Source organism: Camelus bactrianus, chromosome 2 (assembly GCF_048773025.1).
Source record: "Camelus bactrianus isolate YW-2024 breed Bactrian camel chromosome 2, ASM4877302v1, whole genome shotgun sequence".
In the NCBI taxonomy this organism is placed as follows: domain Eukaryota; kingdom Metazoa; phylum Chordata; class Mammalia; order Artiodactyla; family Camelidae; genus Camelus; species Camelus bactrianus.
In genome coordinates, this window is record NC_133540.1 from 106495255 (window position 1) to 106511014 (window position 15760).

The following is a 15760-nucleotide window of genomic DNA, read 5'->3' on the forward strand; positions in this document are numbered from 1 at the left end:
GAAGAAAAGTCAAGGATATAAATGGGAGTAAAGTAACAGAGGCCTCTGGTTTTCTTTAATCAAACTGCCTGCGTGCTCCAAAGCAGAGGCAACAGGTAGAGAACAACACTCGACCTGTCATTAGAAACCAATATAAAGACCAATGAATGTGCCTCAAACCCTTAATTTTGCTAAAATTACTTATGATTCACATTTTAAATTAATGTTTCAAAACCCCTTTTCTCCTTAGCTTCTGGCCAAGAGTTGCCTGCTTCTGTTCATGTGGATTTCCCTGGAGCCTTCCTTGACTTCATGCTACAGGTTTGGCTCCTGTAACATTAAACCCTAGACCTCCAAGGTCTGGAGATGCCACAGGCTCGGGGGCCAAACAGATACCTGTCAGCATCATTAAAGCCATCGTCTTAACATTTGGAAAAGATGGATTTAACAAAAAGCTTTAAAATAACTAATATATGTACACATTCATATATGTAATCTGTAATATAATACATACATTTTTAATAAAATTATTCAAATCCATTCCTTTCAAATTTAAATACCTATCTATCTATCTATTTACTGACTTAGCTACGTGATTCTGACAAATGAAATTGGAAAGTATTTTAATGACTAATCACCAACACACCACTAACCAGGATGGGAAACAAAAACGCATCCACAGAAATAGCAATTCTTACAATTTAAAAAAATCCATTTCATTCAACTTGCTGAAACCATGTACCTACCTAATTACCATGACCCCCACAGTTCTCAAATGCAATTTTTTTGTTGTTGTTACATCTAATTTCAATTAATCACCATGATACAGCTAAGAAACTTTTTAACAACAAATCATCAAGGTCTGTGCAGGAGCCTGCCTAAATTCTTGGCATTTTTCTAACCATTTCCTGCAAGACCACGTGCTCAGCAGGCAGTCACTGTGGGACACTCAGGGAGTTGTTACTCGGCCATAGCGTCCTCAGCTCTCTGTGCACACGTGTGTCTGTGCATGTGTATGAGCCCAAGTGCATGCACCATGTTCCTTCTAGAACTATGATTTGTTTGGTTTTTTTTTTTTTTTTGATCTTCCACCTTTTTCTTATTACCAAAAGGTAACACCAAAAGGTAAGCAATTAAAATAAGTCACCAAGAATTATGAAACATAGTAATGCAGGGGAAAAAAAATCCCACATGTGAACATACGAGTTTTAATGGTTTTTCGATGAGTACGTTCAGAAGAACCATGGCTTTGCTTAAATAACTCCAGACGACATCAGAATCACCTCATGCCCATCAAGTCTTTAGAAAGTCGGTCTACGAATGTGGTATTTAAGTGCAAGTACATTTTTAAGATTGAAAACAGCAATTTATCACGAAAGTGCTGCTGTTAATCGTGAAATTCTCTTTCTCCCTACGTCCTCCGCCCTTCATTCCAGGAGAATGCAGTGAAGAAATGAAATGAGAAAACCGTAATTACAATCACATTCCTTCCTTGGGGTCAACCTAATTATCAGCCTCTCACTCCGAAACAAATTTACCTCTTTAAGAATGAACGTCCTTTTCGCTCATGGGAAAAATACAAAGATTAAGATGCCATTTCGGCATAACTGCAATCTTTCATTTTTAAGTGACCTCTGAGTTTAATGGCTTCAATGCATTCTCATTCAAGTGGAATATATACTGCAGGAGAGAACTGTAATAAATGGCACTGTCATGACCCTTAAGTTAGAGAAAAAGAATATTGGAAGATAAATCTCAATTCTAGATACTCACCAATCCTGCAATGGGGGTAGGCAATCTATTGATCTTTTTAACAAGTCCTGGCTTTATAGCATTCAGCAACCTGTCATGAAAAAGGCAGAATGTCAAGTGAGACATAAAGCAAGACGGATCACACAAATCACCTTTATCCGGGGTGACAACGAAATTGCTGAATAGGAAAAGCAGCAAATTTAAAGTACATAGTAAATCTCAATAATCTATGAGCCTTCGTGCATCCAAGCTTTGCCAATGTCAAGTTTGTCCATGGCAGGTGAAGTTATAGAATTTGGAAATGTTGGGAGAAAAGAAAGGCTGGAGATGGGGAGGGGCTTTGAGGCAAAGGACAAGGATGTGAGCTGGACTGAGGCTGGGGGGAACTGGCTAGGACTGGAGCCAGGTAATGCTACACAGTAAGGCTTGTTCCCAATTCTCTTGGCTAAGGCAGGGGTCTCTCCAGGGAGGCACTCAGTTCAGAGCCCAACATCTATCTTTGCAAATAATTTGCCAAGACTAATTCTACCTCCAAACACTCTTGCTCTTTGAGAAGAGTGGCTTGTTAAATGTGGTGAGCTTCACTTAAGAAAGGGAAGAATATGTTTAGTAAGAGGTTAACCAATCATATCTTGAGGATTTTAAACAAGGCTGACCACAATTCCCTCGGTATAAAAGATATGTGAGCAAAATGTTTTCGGGGTAAAAGGTTGAAATCACGTAAAAATGTTAATACAAGCAAGGAAATGCAGGAGAAGCAACCGTAACTGTTTGTCTTCAGTGAACGTCAGTTCAGAGTGAAAAGAACTAAGGAAGGAAACTAGCAAAACGGAAACAGGGCTGGCATCAGGGTGATGTGGTAGAATGTAGCACTTGCCAAGTAAGTCATTCATAAAGGAATTACTGAAGGTTTGGGGTCTCAGAATGGAAGCACTTATTCTCACATTCAGGAATTAAAGGAGAGGCTGTCAGGTAATTTCTCTCAGGACACAGGGCAAAGAGAAACTCAGGGCAGACGGTTAGTAAAATTCAGGGGTCAGCAAACTGTGAGCCATGGGCCAAATTTGGCCCAGTATCTGTTTTTGTAAACAAGTTTTACTGGAACACAGCCCAGCCCATTCGTTTATGTACTGTTTACTGCTGCTTTTGTGCAATGACAGCAGAGCTGAGTCGTTACAACAGAAAACCTATAGCCTACAGACATACAATTTTTACTATCTGGCCCTTTATGCAAAAAGTTTGCCATGCTCTGTTATATTTCACGCAATCCAAATTATAGTAAATTCTGAAGAACCTATGCTTGATAGATTTCTACAAACCAGTAACAAAAGATTCTTTTAAATAGTTCAATAATTAGTCTTGAATTAAGCTTATACTTGACTTTGACATCACTACGTATTCATATATTGAAAAACGTCCCTACAGTGGTTACGACAGATAGGACATTCCTGCTTTGCCTGTTTTTGGACACTTTCACTGCGATTCCAAATGCTGCCACTAAGAGGTAACACCTAGAGTAGATGGAAAAAAGTAGTGCCTTTTTTGGCAACTGAGAGCCAAGACGGTGCTCCTTCCATGAATCCACTTAATTTTAACCATGAATTTAATCTTTAAAGAGTGTTTTTTTATAGCTTTTTTTGGAATTACTGGTTTCCCAAGTTGGAAGGCAACTTGTTCACTCTTCACATCTTATAATGGAGAGAACTGAAGCCTGAGAAAACAGAAGATAGTGATGAGCTGGTCAGTGGTACGGCTGGTCAGGCTCAGCACCCGAGCTCCCTGGATCAGCTCAGTGCTATGGTTAACGTCCCATAGCTTGTATTCCAAATAAATAGATGATGTCTCCAAAGGAGACTTTAAATGTACAACATTCTTAAGGTACATTAACTTTTCCACTAGTTCTTAACAGTGTCATTCTAAATTGGACTTATTTAAACAGTATTCGTGCACAGTTGTTGGACAAGGTCAAGTGGACATGACTGCCGGTTAACGCGGCCTGGCCCCCAGCAGTTGGAGGCTCCTCACCGGCTCCCCTGTCCTTGGAATGTAGGTTCTGCCCCTTGTTCCCACAGTGGGAGCCATTTTCAGGCACTCGGCCCTGAGATAGCAGTGTGTTATTGAGACCATCTGGACTGAATATGTGCCTGACCCAGTTAAAGCTTCCATATAAACTTTTAAGATTCTGGTGAGATTCTACTCATCTTTCAGCCGCCCAAGACAAGCATCATATGTAAGTTCCCTTGCCCATTAAGGCCGCCACCTATAAATCTGGAGCTATCTGCCTCCTTCTCGGGCTCTCCCTGCCTTCTGTGTCTGGGGACCAGGTTTGAATTTCACCCTGAGAAATCCCAAAGTTGCCAACCAACAACAGTGTTGACAATTCAAAAGGAATCAAAAGGAAATCCAGTGAAATAAGTCTCACTGTCACCTGGGTCCCATGGTGCCCTGACTATAACCTGAAGGTAACCTTGAAGAGTTTCTAAAGAAAATAAACAAAGATATTTATAATTTTTTTAAAGAAAAGACAGGTGTAGCATATAATATGTCCTGTCCTACAATTTATTCTTCCACTTAGCAATGTATCCTGGAGGTTGAATAATTTACCCTGCAGAATGTGTCATATGGAAATGTGTCCTTTTTAATACTGGTGGACAGACTGATGTGGAGTTGGTGTGAGGAGAGGCGGAGGAGCATTGGCTCTGAAGTCCAACTGACTGAATCCAGAGTCCAGCTTGGTCACTCACTGGGGGTGTTACTTTGGGCAAGTCCATTAGCATGAGCTTCCTCAACCCTAACAGAGAAACAATGGCAGCAATTGCATGGGTGTCAATGAGGCTTAAATGTGACAAAATATGTGAGAAGTTAGCAGAGAGCCTGGTGCATAGTAAGTTCTCCATAAATGGTTCTCTACATTTGTGTGTAAGTATTTATTTATACTAATGCAGTTCACAGCATTCTACATCAACACTTTCTCTAATACTTTCAGATTTTTCTAATGAAATAAAATACCATTGTATCAGATCCCAGAGCTTTGTTTCTAATTAGCCAAAGTAGGAAAAATAACAAATACTCTACCAAAAATTTCATAATTTAAAAATCCTTTTTTAAAGCGGTCCCATTTTGTCTTTTATATCTAAGAATTGTATTATTTTTAGTAACGATGGATCCACTAACTCCTCTTTTACACACGTCTAGACTTTTAAACAATCTTAAATATTTCATTATATTCATCCTTTGTAGAATTATACTTATATGGCAGAAATCTTTCCTGTCACATGAAGATGTAAAAAAAAATGTAATGTTAGACCTTAATTAAAAGAGCAACCAAAAAAAAAAAAAACCTGCTAAGATATCTATCAAAATATTTAACCACAAATTAAAAAATAAAAAGCCATAGTTCTCTAAAATACTTGAAATATTTTCAAGATCAAGGCAGCTGTATTTTTTGCATGTAAACATTGCCCGAGTTATGTACACAGTTTACAGTACACAACAATAAAAGATAACACTGAATTCACATTGCAGAAATGCCCATCTGCTTATCTTGTATTTTGCATTAAACTGAGGCCATTTTTTGTATATATTAGAATCAGATGAGAAGTTCAACAATACAGCTATGAGTGTGAGTCAAGGATATTTATTCACTTGCAATTTTATTAAAAACCACTGTTGCCCACCTATATATTAATACAGTATTTTCAATACTTATTGATGACATGCTTTAAAGGCATGATGATGATATTTTTATATTTATGAACCTTCTAAGATGTACTGTTCCCCAACTGTCCTGTCCTAGAGACAAGTCATGTATTCACTCTACCATTTTTATTGAAGAAAAGACAGAGCCCCCAACAGATGTGACGCTGTCCCCAGAGACATGCACAGCTAGTCCGCAGCCCAGCTGGGACAGCCTTCATATCTTGGGCCAGTCATTTTATATTGCAACTTGGTGCTTTAGAAAGTTCAACTTCAGTTATGTTATCAAAGCACAACAACAACAAACCCCCCCCAAAATAAAAGACAGGAAACAAAGAACAAAAACCCAAACACTATCTAAATACAATGGGAGAATATCAACACTAGGAAACAAAAGGAAAGTGAAAGCGCGTGTCTCCTGGGAGACAGTCAAGTGTTAGACACGTCGGATCTCACTTGTGTCTGGGTATGACACACAGCGCCATCAGGAGGCACGCCAGACGAAATGGGACCGGCATTCACCTGTTGTTGTTGCGGAAAAATGTGTTACAGCTCGGTGTTACGGCTCAGTTGTGACAGCAACCTGGATCCAGACAAGATACCAACCAGCAGTTGGAGAGTTGGAGAACTCAGGTTTATTAGGCCAGCAGGCCCAAAAGAGTTAACACTCCAAGCTCTGGACCCCGACTGTAGTTTTACACAGGCCTTTTATAGGCTGCCAGTTTTACACTTTGCAACATCATATGCAAATAAAGTATAACAGAAGTTGACCAACCAGGAACAAGCTTTGAAGAAATAGACCAATCAGGAGTGAGAGAAATAACCCATCAGGAGTGAGATCCATGCAAATGAAGTACTACAAATGGACCAATCAGAAGTTAGGGAAGTGGACCAATCAGAAGTGACAGTAATAACCAATCAGGAGTGAAGGAAATAACCAATCAGAAATGAGCTCAGGGAACCAATAGAATTTTAGGTGTAAGTTAGCCGCTTTTAGAGGCAAAAGTGAGATAGAGCTTCCTGGCCAGGGAACCAGACGGTGCTGGGAGAGCAGCGGCCCTGCCTAAGGGTCCTGCCTGTCTTTTTATGGGGCTTCCTGCCTCATTGTCACCTCCCTACTCTGTAGCAATTTCCCACCTGTGATCTCCAAACCCTAAAGCTAGAAGGAGAGAAGTCTGAGAAGTCTGCCCTCTCCGTCTGGCAAGGCAGATTATCTCCGTACTCATCTAAAGACATTTCTGGAACACTGGCATAATTTTACACAACAAAAAAATTAAACTTTGGTACCATTCCACGTCTTACTGCATTACACATACAACTACAAACAAAAATAAAGATATTAAAAAATATCAGAGATACGAGAGCTAATTAGGAAGAACTAATATTGAGGTATTTATTTATCCAGCAATTATTTATCAAGTGCCTGCTGTGTGTTCACACTGCTCCGGCCCAGGGAAGGCAGTAGTGGACGAGACAAAGGACCTGCTGCATAGAACTTGTCTTCTTGGTCCAGGTGAGCCTGGGAGGCAGTCGGAGGAATAGAAAATAAACAAGTAAATAAACGACAGGAAAATTTCAGGTAGCACAAGCGCTGGGAAGTCAGCATAGTAACTCCTGTGGGTGGTTATTTAATGGGGTGGTCAGAAGGCTGCTCTGGGAGGAACATTTGAGGGAAAAAATGGGATGATACAGAGGTAATAGTCAAAGAAAGATGGAAAACAAGAACTCTGGGCAGATTGAACAGTAAGTGGAAAGGCCTGGAGGCAGGAGTGGGCTTAGTATGCTCAAAGGCCAATGTGGCCAAGCCGAGTGAGTGGGAGGAGGAAACACAGGACATGACAGCCAAGGTGGAAACAGCATCCAGGCCCAAGTAAGGCATCGAGATCTTTTTCTAAGTGCAATGTACTTAGTGCATCCGATTTTTAAGATGAAGACTGAAACGATCTGATTTGTAGTTTTAAAACATCACCATGTACAAGTAGTAGTAAAGTCAGTTTATAATTAGACAGACAGACAAGTTTTGTTTCTTGAAAATCACGGGTATCAGATGAACAAAAGATCGTAAACAACTTAGAACACTCAGCAGTGTTAAAACGGCAGTGCAGTGAGTCTGGAGTAAGCAGTCCAGGTTTTCATAGGTAAAACATGCACTAGCAATGAGCCGCTGGGAAGTCACATGAGCAGAGTCTCAGTTTCCCCTTTCATAAAATGGGGATTTTGAAAACCCGACCTTTTGTCCAGGACCATGGTGAGGAGCCAACAGGACAATGTGTGTTGCTAGCATTTGGTAAATGGTTTCAGAAACTTCTATATCCACTCATTTAGTATATTGGGTAAGTCCCTTTTCGCTAAGTAAGTACAAGTTATTTCAGTTTCAACTTTTCCATCAGCCAGCTGCCAAAGACTAAAATAAGTTTTACGTATTTTCTTTTTCCGGCCACCTTTGGATAGAAACCTCATATAGATGAATCAAGTCAACACATGTGTATCGCTTACCTAAAGCATGTCTGGTGAGAAACGACTAGAAACAGGAAGAAAAGTTACGATCTTGGATAATCCTCAATTATGAAAAAAGTTAATGACATTGAAGGTAAGCAAATATACATGTGTTTCTTATATGATCGAAATAAAGTGGTGTCTACTAAACTCTTATATTCTAAATCTAAAACACACCGTGACCTATTTCAAGTAAGGCTGCTCCATATGCTTCTTCATGTGCTCAACAAATATTTATCAGGCATGCATGATGTCCCAGCCCGAACCTGGGCACGGGAGATACAAAGGGGGACAAGGCAGACCCCAGGTCTCTCCCTCATGGGGCATGTTCACTTAGAGATTTAAAACCTTTAGGAAGACCAGAACTGTGGGCACATGTGGTTCATTGTCATGCCAGCTAATGCATGGCCACCGTGAATTTTTGAGAAGGTGAATTAAAGACATACTCTGCACACATTCAGTGGAATCCAGCTCTTAAAATATTTAATATTATATTCCTTGAAGAAACAATTGTTGAGACATCCAGGAATGATATGGATGTTCTGATTCAGCCACAGGCTGTATTTTATAACTCTTTGTAACACTTAATATCCAGTTTATGGTAGCCTCTCAATGATGGTTTAATGGTTATAAAATAAAACTGAAGAAATCCGTGTCTGTCTGCAATTAAAAAAAAAATTTCTCACATCCCTACTCTGGGACAGAGGTTCTGTTTCATATTGACTTTTCCAGCAGCTTATATAATAGCTCTTCAAGGGGCACAATACTGACAATACTGTAGATACATTATGAGACCATCAAAATGTTAGGAAATAAACCAACAGCAGCTTACTTTACTTTACTGGACTATAATAAATAGTAAAGATAAAATTTTTAAAGGACTGCAAAATTCAGCTTACTCTATACATCATTCAATTCAGAAATTCAAGTCTAATAATTATCCTAGAGTTTGGGGGAGAACAGAGAATCGATCTAGACCTTGAACATAGGGTTGGGAAGTTCATGTTTAATCTCATGGGAAATCACTTTATTCTTTGCAACAAGAGATTACATCACCATCTCATTTAGTTGGTTTGCACAGCTGCAATAAGTAACTATGATCACAAAATTACCTACTTTGTGTCCCTTTTAATTTGGCTCCATTGTGTTTTTCTATGTGGTTTCCTTGATCCCTCTCTGGTTTGACTACATATCCTGGACGAAGGTATGCGCACTTTCATGTAATCTAACGTGGCAACCGTTTTTGAACCTAAGCATGAGATCAATTTAACCTTGACCATAAACCTGTTACAGATGTCATTTTTTCAGAGATTTCTTTTTAGAGTTGCCTGGGCAAAAGCAGGAAAGTTAATAAACATTCTGAGGTCAAGAGAAATTGACTAAAGTATGGGGGAAAGTGAAACCTGAACCGAAGGGGAGTTTCATACGAACGAAACAGTGATGGAATGCAAATCACCATCATTAATATCTACCAAATGTTTGTGGGGTGCTGTACGCATCGTCAAGGCGGTGTCAAGTCTTAAGCCACTTGCCTTGAACAGACCTAAAGAAGAAATTGTAAGAACTTCAGAAAGTCTTTGTCGACTGGAATTTCCAAGAACTTGGGCCTGTGAATTCTCAGCAGTGCTCTTATTATTCTAATACAACTCCTGAGGCAGAGATCGCTCATCAAACTTGTCTCCTTTCTCCCTAGACACACAGCTAGGCTACATCTCTCAGCCTCCTTTGCAATTTTCTGTAGCAATAGGACAGAGTCCTGGCCACTGAAATGTGGGTGGAGCGGTACAGGTCACACCCAGGCCTGCCCCCAAAGCTTCTCTCTGGCAATTCTCCGCTCTCTCTCTTGCCTTCCCTATTTACTAGTTAAATGTCGGGGCCAAGGAAGACCTTAGAAGCCATGCGATGAGGACGGAGTCTCTGTTAGCTGGGGTCCCTGAACAGCTCCCTGGAGGAGAGTCAGTCATCTCCACCCACACCCTTCCCTGTTGCCAAAACTGCACTACATGAGAGTGAGAAGGACATTTCACTGTATTAAACCACTGAAGCTACGAGTTTATTAGTTACAGCAGCCAGTGCTGCCTTAACTATGAAAGCTCTCCAGGAGGTCTTTTCCCAATAAAAAGGGGCCCTACTATGCCAAACTGTACCCAAGAAAATCCTGTCCTAATATTCAAAATTAAACACCTGGGCATATCCTTCCCCCAGGTCTTGCTGGGAAGGCAGCAGGAGGGAGAAGAGCTAAAATTTGGGACATTGTAAACAAATTTTTATCTTCCTACATTTGCTAGGGATGAAAAGTCTTCTGACCTATCACTTCTGTTCTTAACACTAAAAAAAGCAACAGTAGTGAAATAATCTACAAGCATGGAAGGGAACCTCGAGCAATTATCTGAGTATCTGGGAGTCCTCTGATTCATTCATTTTCAATCTCTCTCACAGTCCAACCTTTGCATGACCATTCCTGCTGTCTAGAAAGTATGTAATTTTTGGATGAGAAGAGGCCTAAAATTCAATTTTAAAAACCAAGAAAAGGAAACCATCACCAGGCACATATCTGAGGTCAGAACTGAGGTCAGAGCTCCAAAGCGGCAGAGCTAGGATTACAAACTCGGGTTTCTGCACTGAGAAGTGGGCCCTCCTACGGTGCTTTACTTCCTGCATTTTAATAACTAATCTCCAGCCACCGATCTCTGCCGCCTTAACCAGTCTGCCCACCACAGCCAAACTGGCCCCATCTAAGCCCTGACTTTGGTCAAGCAGCTTCTGTGCTCCAATGACTCCCAGGTTCCTGGGTGTCCACAGGATGCCCTCCAAATGCCTTCACCAGGTAATCAAGCTCCTTCACCCCCAAGCTGCCTTTCCCACAATGACTCCCACGCAGAGTATCCCCCCTACTTTTATAAGCTACATGTTTAAGACAACACATGTGATCAATGAACCATGAAAGCTGGCAAGACATGAAGAGAATTTAGTGTAACCAAATAAAATGGAGACTGAAGTTACTCCGACACAGGCAATGATACATGTAATCATCATTGTGCTCTGTAGTAATTATGTATAAATGATTGTAATTAGTATTTCTTTTGCACAGCTAAAACTTGGTATTGCTGGGTTTACTGTCAGGAGGGTGCGAGAAAGCTTGGAATGTGAACTTGCTGGGATGAAGCTCTGAAAACTTCTGTATCTGGACTTGAGTGGATCAAGCAGCCAGTTTATCTCCTCGCTCCCCACACATCTTTAGCAAGGAGTGCTCAGAATCAAGTCCCAGGATTAAGACCCATAAAACTACAAGAATAGTAAGAGCCTCCAGAGACAGGAAGACCTAGGGGTCAAATTCTAACTCTGCAACTCACTAGGCAAGTTATTTAAGCACTCAACTTCAAGTCTCAGTTTCTTCCTCTGAAAAATGGGCACAATAAAACCTATTAGTCATGGTGTGAGAGTGTGAAATACTGCATGTGATACCCTTGGCACAGGCCTGGTGCATAGTGTGCGCTTTACAACTGGCAGCGATTATTATCATCTCTTCCCCGCAACCCCACCCTGCTCCAAGCAGGTTTTGACCTCCGCCCCGCCCACAGGTGGAAATCTGTGTCAACCATTGGCTCACTTCTCCTCCCAAGCATCCTGCCTGTGGCTAAAGTTAGGTTGGTAGTTGGGAGAGATGAAAGGACAGGAGCGAGGGAATGAAACAATGTTAGTCCTCTCATAGGGCAGACCCACATGGGCGTGGTCTCTAATGCTGGGGAGGAAGGAAGGGAGGGAGGAAACTAACAAAGCAAAGGTGGTGAGAAGTGTAAGGGCAACCTCGGCTGCATTACAACTGTGCCCACAGCCGCCTCTGGTCCTGCTTCTCCGCCAAAGTCTAGCTATCTTTGACTCTTGCTAAGGCTCCTTTGCCCCCATCTCACCATCCTGAGGATAATGGGGAAAAGCCAAGAACTGGAGAGGACCTCTGCTATCCTAGAAAGGGGAGGTCAGCTCCAAATGTGGCTAGTTAGTATTCTGAATCGATTTTCCTACTCATTCCACATGTTGTTATTAAACACCCCACCCCAGGTGCCAAGTTAAGCCCAGACCCTTGCAGGAGACTGGGTTCTACAGAGGGACTAACTCAGAGGTGGTATGCGTTACAGAAGACTTATCCCCATAGTGCTGAACACTATAGTTCTAGGGGGAAATAGCTTCCAAGTTTTAAATGGGTGACTTGGAAAAGAACTTGAGGAACATAAAATGTACATAGTCAGGCTATAAATTAAGGATGGATATAGAAAGACAAGCATAGGAAGCATTTCTGTTTCTCCTTGGAAAGGATGACTTTTTTTTCCAAATATTCATATTTGGTGCACAGCAGAAAGTAATCAGAAGTCTCCACTGCCAACAGACGTAATTTCCTAAAAAGCAACCTAATCCCATTGCTCCTCTGTATAGACACCAGGCTAGCTGCCCACTGCTCGCTGGATGCTGCTTAAATTCCTTAACATGCTATTCCAGGTCTTGTGCAAATGGACCTGAAACCTACCTTTCATCTTCAGTCTGCCCCGTTTCATCCTCAGTTCTAGCTACAATTCCTTCCTTGCATCTGCAAAGCACCCTCATATTACTGAGCACTTCCATGTGCTTGGTGTTCCCTCTGTCTGACTTGCCTTTCCCACAGGCCTCACTAACTCCCTTGTGTGGCCTAGCAAACTCCTACTCATCCTTCAAAACCCAGCTTAACTGTTACTTCCTTTCTAAACCATTTCCTAAGAAGATACTGTATCTTCCACCTCTAGGTCCCAACACTCTGGCTGTTCATCTATTTATTACGCATCACTGAAACTGTCCAACCTCCCTACTAGGCAAAGGGTCAGTCTTCACTGTAACCCCAGCTCTACTATAAGGGCCAGTCATTGCTGGGGCTTCAATTTGTGTTTGCCAATAAAATTGATAATGAAATGAGTAACAACTGCAAAGATTGGGAAAGCCCAAAATGTCAGTTTTAAAGCTACAATGGACTTCAGGTCCAGTAACAATTTTGTAACCATTGTTGTCAATTACATCTGAACCATTTTCTCAGCACCAAGACTGACGCTGGGTTCAAGCAACCACAGCATACAAGGATCATCTGACAGGCGTCCAGTTCGCTGCCACCAGCTACTGCTATTTCATGAAGTTCCTGTTGGTCAGTGGGACGGACAGGGTGGGAATGAGTGGAGTCACCCTGCTCCTCTCCAAAGCACTGCTGGGAGCTGGCGGCCTCAGAGGAGGCAGTGAAGTCTCTGGTTCTTCCTCTTAGCGCTCCGCGGGACACACAAATGGGAAGGGGGCTGCCAGGGTCACCAAGGCCACTTCCGCTTGGGCAGCACACATCATTCTACTTTGCTGGGTGTGCAGCAGAAATACCAAACACAGTCTTATTCAGAGGAACAGAGAAAGTGTTCTTGAGGCCAGAAGCTGTGGCAGGAAGGAATCAGACTCCTTTTCATCTGTGCTAGCAAAGGAGCTTTGAGTGAAGAAAACTGTAGTATTTAAGTAATCAAGTCTCCTCATTTCCCCATTCTGTGGCTTTTCTTTGTCCAATGCTACACTTTGTGATTTTACAGAAAGTGCCTTTGATTTTTAGTTTCAGTTTTGTAATTTTCTTTACATTCTTTTGGAAGTAGACAGAATATAAATACAACCAATCTACCGCACATCCTCTTCAATGAAGTCCTAAAACCCTGACAGCACGCTGCAATAAGACACTAGTACATCTAGAAATGCACTAAAATGGTATCTGGGACGAGTCTTCTGGAGGGCATTTTAACCATCTCAAAGCAAAATTTTTTAATTCCATTGTGTGTGTGTGTGTGTGTGTGTGTATTTTAATAGCTTGAGTTATAATTCACATACAGTTCACTCACTGAAAGTGGAGAATCTGATTTTTTTGGTACATTCACAAGAAGAAACCATGACTGCAAAATAATTTTAGTTTTCCTTCCCCCAGAAGAAACCCCAAACCCATTAACTTTAACTCCTCATGCCACACACCCACAAGCCACAGCCCTGAATAACCACTAATCTACTTTCTGGCTCTACAGATTTGCCTGTTCTGGATATTTCATATAAATTGGATCATATAATATATGTTTTTTTTCTGACTGGTTTCTTTTACTTAGCATAGTGTTTTCATCTATGGTGTAGCATGCGTTGGTAGTTGATTTCTTTTTACAGCCAAGTAATACTGCATTCTATGAATATACCACATGGTATCTATCCATCAGTTGATGGACTTTTAGGTTACTTCCAACACTGGGCTATTATAAATAATGGTGTAATGAGTATTTGTACACAAATTTTGGTTTGGACATATGTTTTCATGTCTCTTAGATATGTACCTAGAAGTATAATTGCAGGGTCATATGGTAACTTAATGTTTAACCTTTTTAGGAACTGCCAAATTGTTGATCACAGTAGCTGTACCATTTTACTTTCCACCAGCAGTGCATGGAGGTTCCAATTTCTCCACATCCGTGCTGAATTTACTGAATTCTTTTCTTATTATAGCCATCCTAGTGGGTGAGAGGCTGTATCTCTTGGTGATTTTGATTTGCATGTCTCTGAAGATGAATGATGTTGAGCATGTTTTCATGTGTTTATCAGCTATTTGCATATCTTCTCTGGAAAAATATCTGTTCAGATATCTTTGCCCATTTTAATTGAGCTGCTTATGTTTTTATTATTGAGTTGTAAGAATTCTATATTACATACTCTAGATACAAGTCCCTTCTCAGATATATAATTTGCCAATATCATATTTTCTCTCATTCTGTGGGTTAGGAGATGGTATCACTTATTGGACAAAAGCTTTTAATTTTGAAGTAGCCCAATTTAGTTTTTCTTTTGTCGTTTACACTTTTGATATTATGTGCAAGAAACGATTACCTAATCCAGGTCACAAGGATTTAGTCCTGTGTTTTATCCTAAGACTTATTTTATAGTTTCAGCTCTTATTTTTAGATCTATGATCAATTTTGAGCTAACATGGCTTTAGCACACATTTATTGATTAATTATAAACATGTTAGTAATTTTTAAAATGTTAATTTTAGAATAATCTTCCTTTTTCCCATTCTTCCAAAACTTACTGCATTCCAGCCATGTGCAAGCACCATTAGGCATGGAAATATGAGCAGGTCATTATGTCAAAGAATTGATAATCTAATAGAAAGTTTAGAAATACAGCTCATGAGTAGTTCCTTATGTGAAACAAGTTACTTACTCTAGACAAAGCCAAAACGCTTTTCAAACCAGAAACAAGAGAGAGAGCACTTGAAATCAGGGCTGTCATCTCCACTCCAAGATGTGTGGTTATCCTTGCCGTGGACACTAAGAAGAGGAAGGAAGCACTGAATTCGGGCTGCGGGCCGGCGGGATACCTCAGGGGATGAAAAGGTGCCCATTGTATGGGTTCAGGATTTAGAGGGGTGGACATGGACAGGGAAGTGAACACCCTACGTGGCTGGGATGAAACGCAGCAAAGGTATGGAGGTGGGGAAGCACAAACTGGATCATGGGAAGGATGGTAATTCTCTGTGGCCAGTGCAAAGGGATGGTTCAGATAAGCCAAACGAAACACTGCCCACAGACAGTGAGGGACACCAGGTTCTAGGCAAAGGAGACTGAATCATGTCCTGTCTTGCAGGAAGAGACATTGGGCATGATGAAGCTATGTTTGGGAATGTTAGCCTTGAGGCATAGTCTACGGTGGTGTAAGGAAAGGCAGACACTGGAGCTGATCCCTCAGCCATAAAGGCTTAACTTTCTATTGGTCTTTTCATTCACTCTTTCTTCTTCCCCTTAATAAAAAGAGGGAA

General features: G+C 41.0%; 1 protein-coding gene across 16 annotated transcripts in view; it reads right to left on the minus strand.

Moving 5' to 3' along the window:
• LIMCH1 (LIM and calponin homology domains 1) overlaps positions 1-15760 on the minus strand; it is a 307407-nt gene that overhangs the window by 157147 nt on the left and 134500 nt on the right. For all 16 annotated transcript variants that reach the window (XM_074348707.1, XM_074348692.1, XM_074348693.1 and 13 more), the window contains exon 3: positions 1753-1822. In XM_074348707.1, the coding sequence (XP_074204808.1) occupies positions 1753-1822 (70 nt within the window). The remainder of the gene's footprint in view (positions 1-1752; positions 1823-15760) is intronic.